Below are 17,306 nucleotides of genomic sequence, written 5' to 3'. Positions count from 1 at the left end.
AAGCGCCAAAGGCAAGAGGAGGCGGAACCCATACCTGCTCTACCAATGGGAGCTCAAGACGTCGCGACATCCCACCAGCCACAGGGCCAGCGGTGCTCCGCCTTGGCTGGCTCCCGCCTCTCTACTTCCGGCCGCCCGAGGCGCTGGAGGCACTTCCGGCGTGCGGATGCCTCCTCTAGCGATCTCACGTTAATGGCGGGCGGCGGCTGCTGAGCGGGCCCGCAGATAACCGCTGCCCGCGCCGGGGAAAGCCTCCCTGCCTCTCCTCCTCTCCCCCCCTTTCCGATCGCCGCCAGTCCTCGCCGCCGGTCCTCGCCAGCATGTCCGTGGTGCCGCCCAATCGCTCTCAAACCGGCTGGCCGCGGGGGGTCAACCAGTTCGGCAATAAGTACATCCAGCAGACCAAGCCCCTCACCTTGGAGCGCACCATCAACCTGTAAGTGCGGCCCGGCCTGCCCGAGCCCCTTGGCCGGCTCACCCGTCCGGAGCTCTATGACTCCCCCCGACCCCCCTCCCGCAGGCCCCTTCCACCTTCCCTGGCGCCAAGGGGTTCGAGCCCTGTCTTACTTGCAAGGGTTTTTTCTTTTCCCGAAAGAAGTGTGTTTCCCATGCCCCTGTACTCATAGGAAGAAGAACCATAGTTTGCTTTGAATTCATTGTTTTCCTCCACCTACCCACAGATACCCGCAAAATATGGTGTCTTCACAGTAGCTTTAACGCTTAGCGTTAGTTTTTTTTCTTTCTTCCTAACGGCTCAGATTTCAATTCTGTGCATTTCAGCGCATGCACACACATGTTATTCGCGTGCTCAGGGCTCTCTGGCCTGCCCTGTGCATGCACAGGGCTTCTCTGCCGCGGGGAGAGCCCTCCAGCCACCCACCATCCGCTCGGGAGGGTGGGTGCTGAGACGGTTGGGCTTTAAGACCTTGGAGGAGTCTCCAGTGTAACCCCGGGGAACCCGTGGTAGCTGCGTTTTGTCCTCTACATCTTTCTGTTTTAAGCACTTAAAGCCATTGCGTGTGGAGGCCACTCTCACTAGTAATCTCGCGGTGGCAGGTAATTGTCAAGAAGTTGTCCTGCGAGTTTGAGAGGCACTTGTGATGCTGGCCTTCATGGAGGAAATGGCCATTTAGTTCTGGTCAGTGTGTAAAAGGGTTTGCCCTGGGTGTGCAGATGGTGGAGCATCAGAAGGTCTCCGGTTTGACTCCTGGTCAGGGTTCGAGCCCTGGATTGAGGGCTGCATCCCCCGTGGGGGGCGGGGAGAGGGGTTGTAAAGGAGGCAGCCTATTGATATTTTTCTTTCTCTCATTAGTGTTTTTTTTTCTCTCTCTCTACTCTCTTCTCTCTCAAATCAATAACAACATAGCTTTTAAAAAAAAGTGCAAGGATTTTCTGATATTGGTGTTTTTGATAGACACTTTAGATGTTTTCTCTGTTTCATATTCAAATAAATGAATTTCCCTCAAAAGCGAATTGAAATCGAAAAGATGGTTATTGTTTTATTTGGCAAAACAGATGCTGACTTGGAAATGTAGATAATGAAACTTTGGGGCTTATGAAACCTGGGATTGGTATAGTTGCGTATATACAAGTGAATAGATATTATATTACCGAAATATATTTTAATTGCACATTACTGCTTTTAAAAATCCTCATAAGATTCCCATCATGTGGGAAAGACAAATGTTCCCCTTTCAAACAAAGTGAAAGCACAGCTCCATAGTGGTGATTAGAACCGGGACTCACAGTTTTCCCTTGAGTTGCCTCGGTTATTGGATCAGTTTGCACTAAGCCATTACGCAGAATTAATTTGGTGAAAATGTTTTAATCTTTGCTCCATTAAAGTTATGTGTTGATGGATTTACAGATTTTTCTCTCCTATATAAATGTGGTATTCAGAATTGTGTTGTAAATCAATTCATGTGTGTGAGCAAATTGTAAGTAAGTCCTTTTCTCCCCCCCAAAACATTTATTTTAATTGATTTCAGACAGGAAGAGGGAGAGATAGAAACATCAATGATGAGAGAGAATCATTGACCAGCTGCCTCCTGCACACCTCCTCACTGGGAATTGAGCCCACAATCTAGGCATGTGCCCTGACCTCTGCTGAGCCACATGGCCGGGCTCAAACTAACTTTTTTTTAAGTTTTGGCAACCCCTTTCAAGAATAGCAGAGTGGACTAGTTATGTAGTTACTGACTGAATGTCAAGGCGTTTTTATAGAGTACATATCTTGGGGATGGACAATGTGGTAAACCATTTTTACTCAAAGGCTTATAACTAGAGGCTTCTTACTATAAGTCTCCTGATTGAGGGGTTACAAGGTGATATGTGTGATAAAAATATAAACATGGTAGTTTTAAGGAAAAATTTGGTCTTTGCTAGGCAAGATGAAAATGGTCTTCAAAATTTGAGCATATTCTGATAAAGAAGGAGAGAATATTCAGATTGGGTCGGAGATATGAATGAAGAGAAGGGAAGAATAAGGGTAATGAATGAAATAAACGCAGGCTAGAAGGTTTTAGAGGGGAAAGGAAAGTTCGTCTAAAGATGTCTGCGGATATTTGACTGGGAGAAGTAGAAAAAAACAGAAGAGATGATGGAAGTGGTAGCTCTACTTTTAGACAAAAGAGATTAGCATGTAAGCTAATAGAATTTCTGATTACCTGTAAGAGGAGCCCAAATGGACATTAGCCAGCTTGGCAATGCTGTTACACTAGCCACAACCTAAAACCAGAGGATTATCAGATGTCCAGATAATATTTAAGGGCCTTACGGATAGTGGTGTATATGCTTAATCTAATAGAAGACTTCCAAGATCTGGATTCTAGTCTCTGCTGTTTCATTAACGAGTTGTGTAACTCTGGACAAATCCTATGTCTCTGAGTACAATATATACACTATCTACCATATACATATGTTCTATATACGTACATATGTATATGTTGTATGGTTGTATCTATGATGGTGAATTATGGTCCCGGTTCTCATGTGTAATGTGTGTCTTCGGATCACAGGTACCCTCTTACCAATTATACTTTTGGTACAAAAGAGCCCCTCTATGAGAAGGACAGCTCTGTTGCAGCCCGATTTCAACGCATGAGGGAGGAATTTGACAAAATTGGAATGAGGAGGACTGTGGAAGGGGTTCTGATTGTACATGAGCACCGACTGCCCCATGTGCTACTGCTCCAGCTGGGAACAACTTTCTTCAAACTGTAAGTGTTGTTGGAAATGAATAGCAAGACAGCTTTCAATAAGGTTGCTGTCTTAAGCAGCGTTGGAATATAGTTTTTACGGTAGACATTTATCTCAACAAACAGGGCTGTTCTTGGAGTCTTCAGAAACAGAAAAATCACAAGTAATTTTTCTTCAGGGCAACGCTCACTTATTGCCTCACTAGAAATCCACGTGTCTCGATGTTGTTGATATTAATGACTGAGCTTGACAGGAGCCCTCTTAAACAAATTGGTCCAAGTCCTATTACTAGATGTCATTGTAGCATCGCTATGAACAATGGATGTTATTTCTTAGGATGAATAGTGTTTTCTGTTCTTCAAACGACTTAACATTTTTATGGATAAATTTCTAGTTTTACCATTTAAGCTTATAGATTTCCTGATACACATTTGGTTCACAACTATTTGACCAGATTGTACCAAAAGGGAGGTCTCAAATATTTAGGTTGGAGTTATATTTAGGTTGGAGTTCTGGAAAAATGCCCCATTCTTCAGACCAAAAGAATGTGGCTCACTGCTCTCTGGATGTTTCCAGACTTCACTATCGCTAGATAGCTTCCCCGGGAAAAGAGATGGGGTGGACTGATGGTCAGCAATTATGTAATGTTTACACTATGCTACATATTTTGTTTAAAATTAGCGTTTGTGTACTGGTTAGTCTGGTGAATTAATATGAATTCAGCTTTCTATTTCTAGCATATTCTTCCCCTTCGCTTTGATTTTGCCTCATCATGTGACACTGGAATATGTGTGCTGTTCAGTTACTTGATAGAAATAACTATTACTATCTTCTTCCTATTATCCCAATATTGTATTGAGTTGAAAGCTGAAATTCTTAACCTTTATGCAGACCTGGTGGTGAACTTAACCCAGGAGAAGACGAAGTGGAAGGACTAAAACGCTTAATGACAGAGGTATTTTTCTATTTAACCACTTGGACGGTTATTATTATTGCTCTTGTTAATACCACCCACTTACTAGATAATTAGGCTTTTTATGTTTTCTGAAAAGGATAAGTTTATTTTGACGATTACTTTTTTTTTTTTCTTTTTTCTTTTTAAATGTATTTTTTATTGATCTTTTACAGAGAGGAGGAGAGAGGGATAGAGAGCTAGAAACGTCGATGAGAGAGAAACATCGACCAGCTGCCTCCTGCACAACCCCTCCCGGGGATGTGCCCGCAACCAATGCACATGCCCTTGACCGGAATCGAACCCGGGACCTTTCAGTCCGCAGACTGACGCTCTACCGCTGAGCCAAACCAGTTTCGGCTTGACGATTACTTTTCAATAAATAAAACTTGCCCTGACTGGGTTGGCTCAGTGGATAGAGTGTTGGCCTATGGACTAAAGGGTCCCTGGTTCAATTCCAGTCAAAGTCATGTACCTTGGTTGCGGGCACATCCCCAGAGGGGGGTGTGCAGGAGGTAGCTGATCGATGTTTCTAACTCTCTATCCCTCTCCCTTCTTCTCTGTAAAAAAAAAAAAAAATCAATAAAATATATTAAAAAACCCCACAAACTTAATTCCCAGTGTTAATATGTACAATGTTTATTTTCCAGAAGTTGAACTTATACTTTTATTTTTTTCTTTGAAGTGTTTATGTAACAGTAATGGTTAACAAAGGTCAATATTTATTGGGTACTTACTGTGCTATACTAAGTGTTTTACATACAATAACTTCTTTAGTTATCACAGCAGCCCTAGGGAGTAGGTATTGCTATTAACTCCATTTTACTGATAAGAAAACGGGCAACGAGAGTTCAAGTAACTTGGTGTTATCCAGTAGGTCTTGATGCTGGAGCTCTGAATGCAGGTAGTTTTGTTCCAGGGTAGGCCTCTCTAGAATTTTGAATGCTTTTAAAAATAGAGGCAAATATCAGGGTAAAACAGCTAAGAGTTGAGAGTTACAGCCAGTGGTAATGGGTGAAGTGGGGTAGGGAACTGCTCTTTGTTGTTATGAAGCTTTTAGAACCATTTTTGACTAATTAAAATGTAGAGTACAGCTTTGCTTAAAACAATGTAAGTTTAATGTTATACAGAATCATAAAAAGAAACATTTTGAGTTTTGCACACTTTTATAACTTCGTCAGATAGGTGACATACAGAAGCAATAGTTGATTTTATAAAAACTATTCTATAACATTGGCTGATATAGGTAATTGATTATCTTTCTTTTTTTTTTTTAAAGTATAGTCAGGGTATAACAATATTTGTCGGGCCTCTCTGGTCATGTCAATGCTAGATTGTTAGTTTTGAACTAATAGTGTATGTCTTGGGCAGGGTGACACATACAGTAATAAATAGAGATTATAGAAAGGAAGCCCATATGGAAAGCATGTATCTATTAGGAGGGCTGCCAAAAAAAATCTCTTCATTGAAGAAGAGTGTGTGGGCCTGGATGTTTTATTGTTCACTGGCTGTATCATTTCTTTTCTCACAGATACTAGGTCGTCAAGATGGAGTCCTGCAAGACTGGGTCATTGATGACTGCATTGGTAACTGGTGGAGACCAAATTTTGAACCTCCTCAGGTCAGTGTTCAGTTGTATTTGCTGGGCATTTGAGGAAGTAGGAAATGGATTTAATTCCAGCCATTTAAAAAGATCATAGTAAAAAAATAAAATAAAAATATCATAGTAGACTTAAACTTGAAATTTTCTTTTTAGCTTTCTTAATAGAAATTTTTTTTTTCTTTAAAAGAACATTTCAAATCTACACAAAAGTCCAGAAAATAGTAAGAGTGAATATATCCTTTACCTGTCATCCAACTTCAGTTAAGAGCTGAGATTGTTTGGAGGCAAATCCTCGATATAATTTCAATAGTAAATTTTCCAGTGTGTGTCTCTGAAAGATAAGGATTTTTTTTAAATAATAAAAATAAATCCATAATGTCTTTAAACATGTAGTTACTGTTCACATATTCCTTATAGTTTAAAATTTTATTGTTAATTTATTTGAATTAGGATAATCTCTTAAGTCTTTTTTACATCTACAAGTTGGCTCCCTGTTTTTTCTTTTTTTAAAATTGATATTTTTAGAGAGAGTGTAGTGTTCCTATTGCTGATTGCATTCCCTGTTGTCATTGAACATGTAGCTCTTTATCTTCTCCTGTAATTGATAGTTAGATCAATAGATTAAATTTGGATTCAATTTTTTGGGAGGCGAGTGCAAGACTCACCAGAGGAGGTAATATTATTTACTGTTGCCTAATCTATTACCCTGAAACTTATCGGTCTAAAACGGCAAACATTTATTATCTTAGTTTCTCAGGGTCAGGCATCTGGAGCTGCTTAGCTGGGTGTTTCTGGCTCATGGTCTCTTGTGAAGTTTTGGTCAAGTTGTCATCTGGAATTGCATCATCTCAAGGCTGAACTGAGGCTTACGTATCTGACCCCAAGCTCACATGTGTGATTCTTAGCAGACCTCTCAGTTCCTCTGGGCTGCTGGACTGAAGGCCTCATCTCCTTCTTGGCTGTTGACCTAAGACCTTCCTCAGTTGCCATGAGAGCATCCCCTTAGGGCAACTCCCAGTAAGACAGCTGGCTTCCCCCAGTGTGTGATCCACAAGATGGAGACTTTGACAGAAAGAGTGCCCAACTAGGAAGCTACAGCCTGTTATAATCTGATGTTGGTGGTGACATACTAGGATTTCTACTGTATACTGTCAGTCACACAAACCCACATAGTACACTGTGGGAGACAACTACACACAGGTGTGGGTACCAGGAAGGAGACTGAGACCATGGGAGTCATTTTGGAGGTTGGCTATCAAGGGTGGTATTGTGTACTTTTATCAGAAATGTTATAATGTCAGATTGTCTCCTTTGTAATGTTATTAGCTCATTGATACAGTTTCCTGGATCTGCTCATTTCATTGGCATTCTGATCCTTAAAATAAAGAGAAACTTTTCCCATCGAGTACTTGGTTACCCTGAAGTATAGTTTGTGTAGGAAAGAATAGAGACTCGAAGTTGGATCAGGAATTCTTTTGGCCAGGCTCTATGACTTTAATAGCTTCTTTGCATGACAAGACATCCCAGGTTAAGAATTTCACAAAATGTTGGCCAATCTAAAGATTGTTCTGTCTATCCTCTTCCTTCTGACTTCCCAGTAGAGCCGAGGGATAGGAAGATGAGGTGCGATGGAAGCTGTGCCATGCTCACTGCCTGAGAATTGTGTTGGCTTTAAGAAAGTAGAATTTCATCTGGAAATGAATGGAGTTCCTGGTCAAAAGATGCACAGAACAATTGCTGTAAACTTTTGTACATTCCTGGATCTAACTGGAAAATGCTCAGTGAAAACCCAAAAGCTCTCCAGGCTACTTTCTGAATAGTCTCATTCATGTCCCCTGCCATGGTCCTAGGACAATTCCCTTAATTTATTAAACCCTAGTGTCAGCTCTGCTAGTGTAAGATATAACATAAGGGTTGTGTTTTAGTAAACTTGGGGTATTGGTTAGGTGTTGGGGAAAATGAGCACCATCTTTGTATCTCTTTTTGTAAAGCACAATTGACTTAAACACCAAGATGACTAGAGAAAAAGGCTTAAAGGAAAGGAGCACATCAGGATTCTAGTAATTTAAATTAATCATGATATTTGCAGGAAAAACAAACAACTTTTTAAAAATATTAGACTTAATTGTGTTGTAAATTTCTCAAACTGTAAATCCTATGTCTGTTTGTCTTGAATGGTTGAGTAGATCACTATTTGTTGTTTTATATTTCTTAAAGCATTTCTTTATTAGTACATCCATTAGGTACTAGATCCTGGTAAAGAGAAGACTAGAAAGGATTCTGGTTCTCTCAGCAGCACTGTTTGGGGATAAACATGTAAAGAAATGAAGTTACAGAGTATATGTTAAAATAAATTATGTTGGGGTTGTGAGGAACTTGGCCTCAGTGGGCTTATATTTGGACATAATGTCTGAAATGGAAGAATTTGATAAATAGAGGCATGGAGGTATAAGGGATGATTTGGCAACAACAAATTATTCTCTTATTATTTTAGTATCCATATATTCCTGCGCATATTACAAAGCCTAAGGAACATAAGAAGTTGTTTTTGGTTCAACTTCAAGAGAAAGGTAGGTTTTTTTTGTTTTTGAATGCAGCCATCTAAAAACTTTTATAGAGTAATTTCAAGGATACTTCTATTTGTCTTTTCTTCAGTTTCCTTGAGTTTTTTAAAAACACAAAGCAAGTTTATACAGAACTACCTAGTTTTTCTCATAGATATGCTAGTGATATACTATTGGGGAGAAAGTAAATTTATTTGTTTATTTTTTTAAGTATATTTTTATTGATTCCAGAGAGGAAAGGAGGAGAGAGAGAGAAAGATCAATGATGAGAGAAATCATTGGTTGGCTGCCTCCTGCACATCCCCCTCCCCCAACTGAGGATAAAGCCTGCAGCCCAGGCCTGTGCCCTTGACTGGAATCGAACCTGGGACCCTTCAGTCCGCAGGCTCATGCTCTATCCACTGAGCCAAACCAGCTAGGGCGAGAAAGTAAGTTTAACTAGAGCCTAAAGTACCAGATGAATTTTTATTTAAAAAAAAAAAAAAAAAAATAGCATCTTTAGGCTTATTGTGCATTTTAACAAATAATTATCCAATTTCTTATAATATTCTTAAAGGGGAATCCAAAATAAATTACAAATTACTTCTCCCCATCCTCTCAGGGTCAGAACTTATATCAGGTGCTCTTGGTTGTTAATACCGTAGTAGTACGGATCTCTTTAGAGAATCAGTTTCAAAGCTCTCACTATGAATTTGCTTCAAAGACTGAACCAAAATGTATTGAGATTACCTTTTTCCACAAATGTTTCTCACATGTAAAATTGGTGATTACAAATGAAGTGGAAACTGATTATGTAAGAAATTAGAGAAAATGAGTACTGCTTTGTTTTCTTTTAGCCTTGTTTGCAGTCCCTAAGAATTACAAGCTGGTAGCCGCGCCACTGTTTGAATTGTATGACAACGCCCCGGGCTACGGACCCATCATCTCTAGTCTCCCTCAGCTTTTGAGCAGGTATGGAATGTTGAGCATTTGTGGTTGATTTGATGAAGCTGCCAGACTTAAAATACTCCGAGCCGCTTGAGAAGGGACAGTTCATGGATTTTGGTCTCTAAGGAAGTTAAGACCGTAGATGTGCCCTTACATCATGTGCAGCCACAGATTAAACATGACTGGCCAAAAGTGGTCCTAACTTGTGACATGTCATCATGGTATTTGTGTAACTGCTCTTCTCCAAATTTGATACTCTGTACAGTTAAGTTTGAAGTCTTTATTCAAAGAAGCTATGGAAAAATTGTAGTCAGCAATGTGCAATAAAGACGAAGGGAGTTACCTACATAAAAATGTGGGCATTGAATCTCTTGGTGTAATACATTCTTTTTCCTTTCGAATTTGGTATTTTTTTTAAGTCAGAGTGGTGAGAAATGCATTTTTTGAAATTTGACTCATAGTGGTTGAACGTAGAGCCAGCCATAGCCAGGAATTGCAGAATAGCATGGCGGTTAAGATTACAGATTCTGTGGTCAGTGTCTGGATTTGACAGAGTGGCCAGGACAAATGGTTATACATACCTATTTGCCTCTTTCTTCATCTGTAAATGGGGATGGTGGTCCCCACTTCACAGAATTGTGAGAAACAAGTGAAATATCACACATAAAGTGCTTATAATAATGCCAGGCACCTGGTAAGCGCTTAATAAACGTTAATTTAAAAACAATTCCAGTAGTCATTTTGCCTTTTATTAAAGCTTCTTGAGTAAAATTGGCCTTTCTATTTTGTTACACTAATCAAACTTCATCTTTTACTCCTCTGCTTTGGTTGAAAAATGGGATATGATAAAAGGTCATATTATTCATTTATTTAAACACCACCTACCGGGCCAGGAACAGGGCTGAGTGATCAGAATACAATGAAGTATAAAAACTTTTCCTCCCCTCGGGGAAACTATTAGTGGATAGTTAATCAAATTTAGACTCTTTTAAGTTTCAATAACTGTTATTTAATGTGTAAGATGTGACGGGTGAGAGAAAAGTGCATCTCGGGGTAGAAAATCCAAAAATGTCAAGGAGGGTAGAAACGTCCAAATTATTTTATCATCTAAGGCAGTGGCTGCCAACCTTTCGGACTTCGCAGACCATCACTGATCTAAGGCAGTAATTGTTCATCTGGTGTGCTGCAGAATTCTTAAAACTTGCAATACATGGCTACTTAATCCGGGGCACTGACTTCTTTTCCTTTAGATTGTCAAATGAAAAAATGACAGCCAACACAGTAGCCGTCTGGTGTGAATGAATCAAAGTTATACCTATTTTTATTTTGATCAGATCAGCAAAAATACATTTTTTGGTGTGCTGCAAAATTTTAGTGGTTCACTTACATGTGCCATGAGATGAAGAAGGTTGAAAATTGCTGATCTCAGGTAAGAACTATGTAAAGAACATTGTTTTTAATAAAGCCGCTGTTCTTTTTAAAATTCAGGTTCAATTTTATATACAACTGAATTCCTGCGCAGCGGAGAAGTAAAAGAAGCCGTCTCTGTGAGCACAGCTCCGCACAGTCTAGAAAAAACATGGTAGAAAAGAAAGGTGTTTTGTTTTCTCTCTTTCCCACGCCCTAAATTGCCACCTGCTTTCTCTTGTTTGAACAGTAATGTTGATATGAAGAACCTAGATAGTGGTGAAAACATATGTGATAATGTTTAATTTGCTTTTGTTTCTACTCACACATTTTTGTACATTAAAAAAAAAGTGGACTTCTTTCTATTTGTATTTTTTTTAAATTTCACATTAAACTTGTAAAACTGTTACAGGTGAGGATGGTATGGTGTTTTTCTCCCCGCTTAGGCTGGTGAGTGTTCAGAGACCATGGCAGGTTTAGATCAGTCAGGTTTAGGGGACCCTTGTTGGGGGACCACTCTTGAGGGTACACTCTGAGGCCGTGCAGAGGTCTTTGTGATGAGGATCTTCTGTTACTTTTGGGAACTGGATTGGCTTGAATGAGTCCAAGGTGCAACTTCTGTACCAAACTTTACACTCCGATGCGCTGTATTACAGCCGAAATGCCAGTATGTTAACGCCTGGTACATTTCACACGGTTCGGCCAGACCTTACTTTATAAACAATGGGCCTTAAACATAAGGGGAACCATTAAATGGGGTAGGCTTGGGAAAATCAGGGGGATTGGCATAAAAAGAGAAGGATCTAGAGAGTTTTCTCACATAATCAGGGTATTAATTATTTGTGCTGTTCTGAATTTGTGTCTTGGTTATTCTTAGGGCCACGGTAAAATGGCCATCTGTGAAGGAAGTTTATGAAAGTGAATGAGTTAGGTTTTGTACTCTTGGATTGCAAAGTTAGTTATTTCAATTAACTTGTTGTATCCATAGAGATGAAAATTTGATTTTAGCAGTTGACCCAGTGGAGAAGTTATATTCCAAAGTAATGTTGGAATAATCTGAAATCTAAGGACAGGATAGGGGATAGATTTTTGTCAGCCTAAGAGAAAAACAACAAATTTTAAAAACTTTAAAAATACTGCTGAATTAATGTCAAATTAAAGGAATAAAAAAACAAATCTTAGGGCAGTTTGCTGGCTGTGCCGTTTCTTAATGGTCAAAATATATTGTGTATGCCTATTACAAACTTGTTTACTGTAGACTTAATGCAAAGGAAATTTTGCAAGATACAGCTATTCAAGGAGATTGGCAAGTTAGGTTTTTAATAGAGAGGAACTGTTGATAGGTTCTTACAATTTACGGCTATTCTGATGTGAAAGCTGTATCATGTTTTTCCCTATTTAGACTTGAGAAAGTCAGACCAAGAGTGCCTGGGCAATTTTATTTATAAACATTCGAATTCACTTAGTTGAGGTCCTGTCAAACCTTCACCTGGTTGCGTATCAAATAGTAACTGTAACTGGGCCTCCGCTCGGGTAGTAGGTGAGCTCCACACTCTGGGACCAAAATGAGCAGTGTCCTTCGAAAAAGCCCCAGTTCTGTGGATGGTCCTCTTCCCGCAAGGGCTAACGGTCCTGCCCTCTGGTTTACACTAGCGTATTTCTAAATAATTACTTTATTGGTGAACTCACCGATTAGCTGAGTCCTAAAACATTGGGGAAGGCAGAGTTGGAAACTGCGGGATCCAGCCCACTTTCCATGATGCTTCTGAACCCAACGGAAAGGCCTCAAGCGACCACATTCCAGACCACGTTAGCTCTTGCCACTTGGGGTGGGTGGAAAGAGGTAGCCTTTTTTATTTTTATTTTTTGGTGTGATTTATAAAGTGCTGTCAGTAAAGGAGTGAATTGAAGAGGCATCTGATTTGAGGCCACTCATGTCCTTTGTAACTTAAGCTCTGACCTAGAAATTCTTCTTTAATCACTGCTTTCCAGTATCAGTACTTGAGTCAGTCATCCGTACACTGGGGTCGAGGTGAGAAAAATCTTTCATTTAAGCCAGCTGGATGACTAACCTTGGACTCTGAGAGATCTGGGTTTGAATGTAATATTCATAACACACAAACATAAATTTTTCAAACTGCATTTGAACTGGCTAGTTGTAGTTGTAACCTCGCACTCTTGTTCCGGTTTCTGGAAGGAAATAGGGATGTTTAAATAGGATGTATTCTTATAGCATTGGAAGAGGGTTCAAGGACACTGTTTAACAGAAAGGTCTTGGATAAATAAACATACCACACTTCTTCAAGAACTAAGTCTTAAATTGTGCATTCCAAGGCTCTACATACTAAATACTGCATAGTTTTTAAAGGAGCTCTTGATTAACTGACATATTTTTGACTGCCTTCTATGTTCAGGTTTGTTTATAAATGCATGTTCTTTTGTATTGTATAACTATAGTATTTGTCATATTATTTTCCCTGAGTAATCCAAGTAGTATATATTTTATATAAAACTACTAAATGAAACTGGGAAATATTCATTAGAAGATTGAGGGGAAAAAACAAAAGGTTTTACTCAAATGTTTTAAATCATATTTAGCATTGAAAACCATTTTTTTCTAAGTGGTCAAGATGTGTGATTTTTTAATTTTTTTTGAATACTCACCTGAGGATATTTTTCCCCCCCATTGATTTTTAGAGAGAGGAAAAGAGAAAAATATTGATCGATGTGAGAGAAACACACTTATTGGTGACTCCTGCAGGAGTCCTGACGAGGGCCCAGGCCGATAAGGAGCCTGCAGCCTAGGCACCTGCTCTTGACCAGGACCCTTCAGTCCCCAGGCCGATGCTCTATCTACTGAGCCAAACAGGATAGGGCAAGACTTGTGATTTTTTTAAACGTAGGTAATACTTAAAATGGCTTATGATAATCTAGGAATTGGTGCTTTTTCAGAGCCGGTCTGGATTTTTATCCTACCTTGTAACTAGCATTGTGTGGCTCAATTATTACTTTGGATATTTAAGAGTTCCTTTAAGGGAGCACTTTTGTTTGGCTAAAATAAATTAGCCTATTTTTTTCCTTCCATAATTAATTAGAAGTGAGAGATAGAGGCCCTCCAGATTTAGTAGGCCAGCAAGCAGTCAGTTAAACCTGCTTCCAGGTTTTTAATGACTTTTTTTATTTTTTAAGTTATTTGTTCAGTCATTTGAGATAATGATGGTGTAGCTTTTCACATTGGAGTCCCTCAGACTTAATGTTTTCACTAGTTTACAGTGCTGGGGACAGTATGTGCCCATCACTAAGACTGTGTCAGAGAGTGTGCATTGCCAGAGGGGGTTAGTGGTTTTTGACTGTAATGCAAGGCAGCTTCTGTAACATTAGGTTTCATCTCCCGTAATTATTCCACTCGTTTCTATCACTTATTTGGGTTAAACTGGACTCACTTTGATTCCCTTTGTTATTAAATATGTGATGAGAAACATACTACTATAATTTTCACTTCAGCCATAAAAGACACTTTAGTGTTAACTCCTGTTATATTTATAAGGTTTTTTTTGGTGGAAAAAAAAAAAAGACAAAAACAATAGACTAAAGCCCAAGTCAGTCTAGATTGAGCCAGTTTAGGTGTAGTTTGTATTTTAATGATGGGCTGTATTGTTAGACTAGAGTCATAGAGGGGAAATGTTGAGGGAAAGATCACTACATTTATAAGCTTTTGGTTTTGTGTTCACATCCTAGAGTGCAGACATCATTTATAGTTGGGCTTGGAGAATTTTTCTCATATTAAGTTTTCTCGTATAAATATACAGAAAATGTATAAAAAGAAACTGCAGTTTTGGTCATATTTTTATATTTGTAATTACAGTAAAAGTTCGATTAAAATGGTCAACTGTTGTTTTACAGTTTTATTTTGTTGTCATTTCAATTAAAACAATTTAAAACAATGACTGTGACTGTGTGCATGGCTGCAGTTAGTGTGCCATTCAGATGGCAGGCTTCCTTTTCAGCGCCAGTGGCCGGGGCCATTAGGTAAGAGGCAGACAAGCCTAACGGCGAGGGCCTGAAGACCTACTGGTGCACCGATAATGCCCTCCCCTCCCTCTCCACTGGGTGTGTGAGAAGTGCTCTTAGGAAGACCGGCTCACACTGCAGACAACCTGAAGACGCATTTAGAAGTTGCCACACAATCACATTAAGTGCTATGTCTTTTCACCACTGGGGACTCAGTTTCTTCTTTGATAGAAGAGAGTTGACTCCCGCAGTTTTTAAAAAAATATATTTTTTTAATTGATTTCAGAGAAGAAAGGAGTGGAGGAGAGAGAGAAAAACATCAGTGAGAGAGAATCATCGATTGGCTGCATCCTGCAAGGCGATTGAGCCTACAACCATACACATGCCCTTGAAAACCTTTAAACATCTAAAATGCAAATAAAAAATAACTACAGTGGGTAAATTTCACCTACTCTGGCATTGGATCTTCAGAACGTTCAAGTTTCTAAAAGTTTACAGGAAGCTTAGACTATAGTTCTGACGTAGTCAGAATGAGAAATAGTTGCTATTAAACACGTTACAAAGTCATTTCAGAAAGCAGATTGAAGCTTGTTTTTTAAGCAGTGAGTAATTCCACGGGAGGATAGCACCCTGAAACTTAAGATGGTGGAATATAATAAGGGCGATCTATTAACGGCAATCCCCATTGGCAGGGCGCGTCTGCTGTGGCGTGTTGTGACTTGGATTGAATATAGGTCATCTGATAGGATGGCTTAGAAATTACGGAACTCAGATAAAGTAGAAAACTTCCCTGGACAATTACTATCATCCACCCCCCCCCCCCAAAAAAAAAATAAAGTGTTATTTTACCAATAAAGATAAAAGTTTAGCATTTCAAATGAACTAAAGTCTAATATACAAGCCTCATATAAAAAAGAATGTGTGGCAACCACGTGCCCACCCTCACTGCCAAGAGCGGAACTGTGATGCTCCGTTACAGGCCCTTCACTAGGATTTTCCTAAAAATTCCCAAGTGGACGGCAGTCATCCTGAGAGATTCTTGTTTTGCTTTCTAATTGATTTTTAGAATTAGAGTATTAGGCATAAAAGAGGCCTTGAAGATAATTGAGTTCTTTTGAAAGTTTGTAAGGTTCAATAACTACATACTGAGCACCTAACTGTGAGCCAGGTACTATTTATAGGCCTTGAGGATAGACTTGCTTGGTAGCGTGTTTTTTTGTTTGGGTAATGGCTTTATTGAGCTATAATTCACCTATTGAGATATACCTCACTAAACTGCAATCAAATGACTTTTAGTCTATATTCGGAGTTGTGCAACCATCACCACGGTTTCAGAACATTTTCATTACTTCATAAAGAAATCATATTTAGCTCTCCCCTCCCCACAGTTCCATCATGCCCCCATCCCTAAGCAACCATGAATCTGCTTTCTGCATCTGCAGGTACATTAGCCCTTTCTGGACATCCCACATTGTGCTGGTCTGGGCTGCTTTCCCCTTTCCCTTCACGTGGTTTCCCAGTTTGTCCAGGTTGTAGCATGTCATTAACTTCACTCCTTTTATGGCCGAATAAAACTGCTCTGTACTCTTTATTGAGGGTTCATCCCTCCATGGACATTAGGGTCGTTCCACCCTTTGGCTATGACAATAATGCTGCCATCAACACCAGGGTACGAGTCTTATGTGGACATGTGTTTCCATTCCTTTGGCTACAAGACTCCTGGCAGTGGAATTGCCAGGCCAAGCGATCCCTTCTATGTTGAACTTTATTTAAAGAGCCGAGTGAATCCATTTTACAATACATTTCCTACCTGGTGTATGAGGAAACACGTTTATTTCCTGCTACATCAGGTTCGTTTTAGACTCTGCTCCAGGCTACTAGAAACCGGCAGAAAGTTGATGACCTGTTATCAGGCAACACACTGAAGACTCCATTGTTTTGGGGTCAGATCCTCTTATTATTCCCTGTTATTCCCATCTCTTCCGGCCACCAGGGCAGCAGCTAGGCCCACAGTGGGGCTCAGGGTGACACGGGGAGGGGGGTTCAGGGTGACACGGGGAGGGGGCTCAGGGTGACACGGGGAGGGGGCTCAGGGTGACGCGGGGAGGGGGATCGGAGGGGGCTCAGGGTGACGCGGGGAGGGGGACTCAGGGGGGCTCAGGGTGACACGGGGAGGGGGCTCAGGGTGACACGAGGAGGGGGCTCAGGGTGACACGGGGAGGACTCGGGGGCTCAGGGTGACACGGGGAGGGGGCTCAGGGTGACGCGGGGAGGGGGATCGGAGGGGGCTCAGGGTGACGCGGGGAGGGGGACTAAGGCACAGAACCGGCCGGAAGCCGGGGGGTCCAGGCCCCGCGCCCTGGGCCGGGCCACGCGGCCGGGTTCCACGCCGTCAGCGCCGGTGACGCGGAGGCCGGGCCGGCGGTTGAGTCGGGCCCGCGGCGGAGGGGCCGGAGGCGGAGGCGGAGGCCGAGGGGTCGCGGGGCGGAGGCCGAGGGGTCGCCGGGCGGAGGGCGGAGGCGGAGGCGGAGCGGCGATGCTGGGCGCCGGCGGCCAGGCCCTGCGGCCGCGGCCCTACCCGGCCCGGCGGCGGCGCGCCCGCGGGGGGCGGGGGACGGAGGCCGCGCCCCCGCGCCCGGCCCGC

General features: G+C 41.1%; 1 protein-coding gene across 1 annotated transcript; it reads left to right on the top strand.

The window, feature by feature from the left end:
* The first annotated feature begins 124 nt into the window (after positions 1 to 124).
* Positions 125 to 11,012, top strand: NUDT21 (nudix hydrolase 21). Its single transcript, XM_084861307.1, has 7 exons — positions 125 to 436; positions 3,018 to 3,218; positions 4,090 to 4,153; positions 5,682 to 5,771; positions 8,248 to 8,323; positions 9,154 to 9,268; positions 10,733 to 11,012. The coding sequence occupies exons 1-7, from the start codon at positions 321 to 323 to the stop codon at positions 10,752 to 10,754; spliced, it is 684 nt and encodes a 227-aa protein (XP_084717433.1). The 5' UTR covers positions 125 to 320; the 3' UTR covers positions 10,755 to 11,012.
* Positions 11,013 to 17,306: the final 6,294 nt, after the last annotated feature.

The sequence above is a fragment of the Pipistrellus hanaki genome (assembly GCF_964339955.1).
Source record: "Pipistrellus hanaki genome assembly, chromosome: 15".
Lineage (NCBI taxonomy): Eukaryota > Metazoa > Chordata > Mammalia > Chiroptera > Vespertilionidae > Pipistrellus > Pipistrellus hanaki.
The sequence above is the reverse complement of the archived record's forward strand: the minus strand, read 5'-3'. Positions and strand labels throughout refer to the sequence as shown.

What these genes read in the sequence shown, in the direction of transcription:
- NUDT21 (XM_084861307.1), top strand. Translation starts at nt 321, where the DNA reads ATGTCCGTGGTGCCGCCCAATCGCTCTCAAACCGGCTGGCCGCGGGGG. An exon ending in TTGGAGCGCACCATCAACCT is followed by an intron (nt 437 to 3,017) that starts GTAAGTGCGGCC and finishes TTCGGATCACAG; the next exon opens with GTACCCTCTTACCAATTATA. An exon ending in GGTTCAACTTCAAGAGAAAG is followed by an intron (nt 8,324 to 9,153) that starts GTAGGTTTTTTT and finishes GTTTTCTTTTAG; the next exon opens with CCTTGTTTGCAGTCCCTAAG.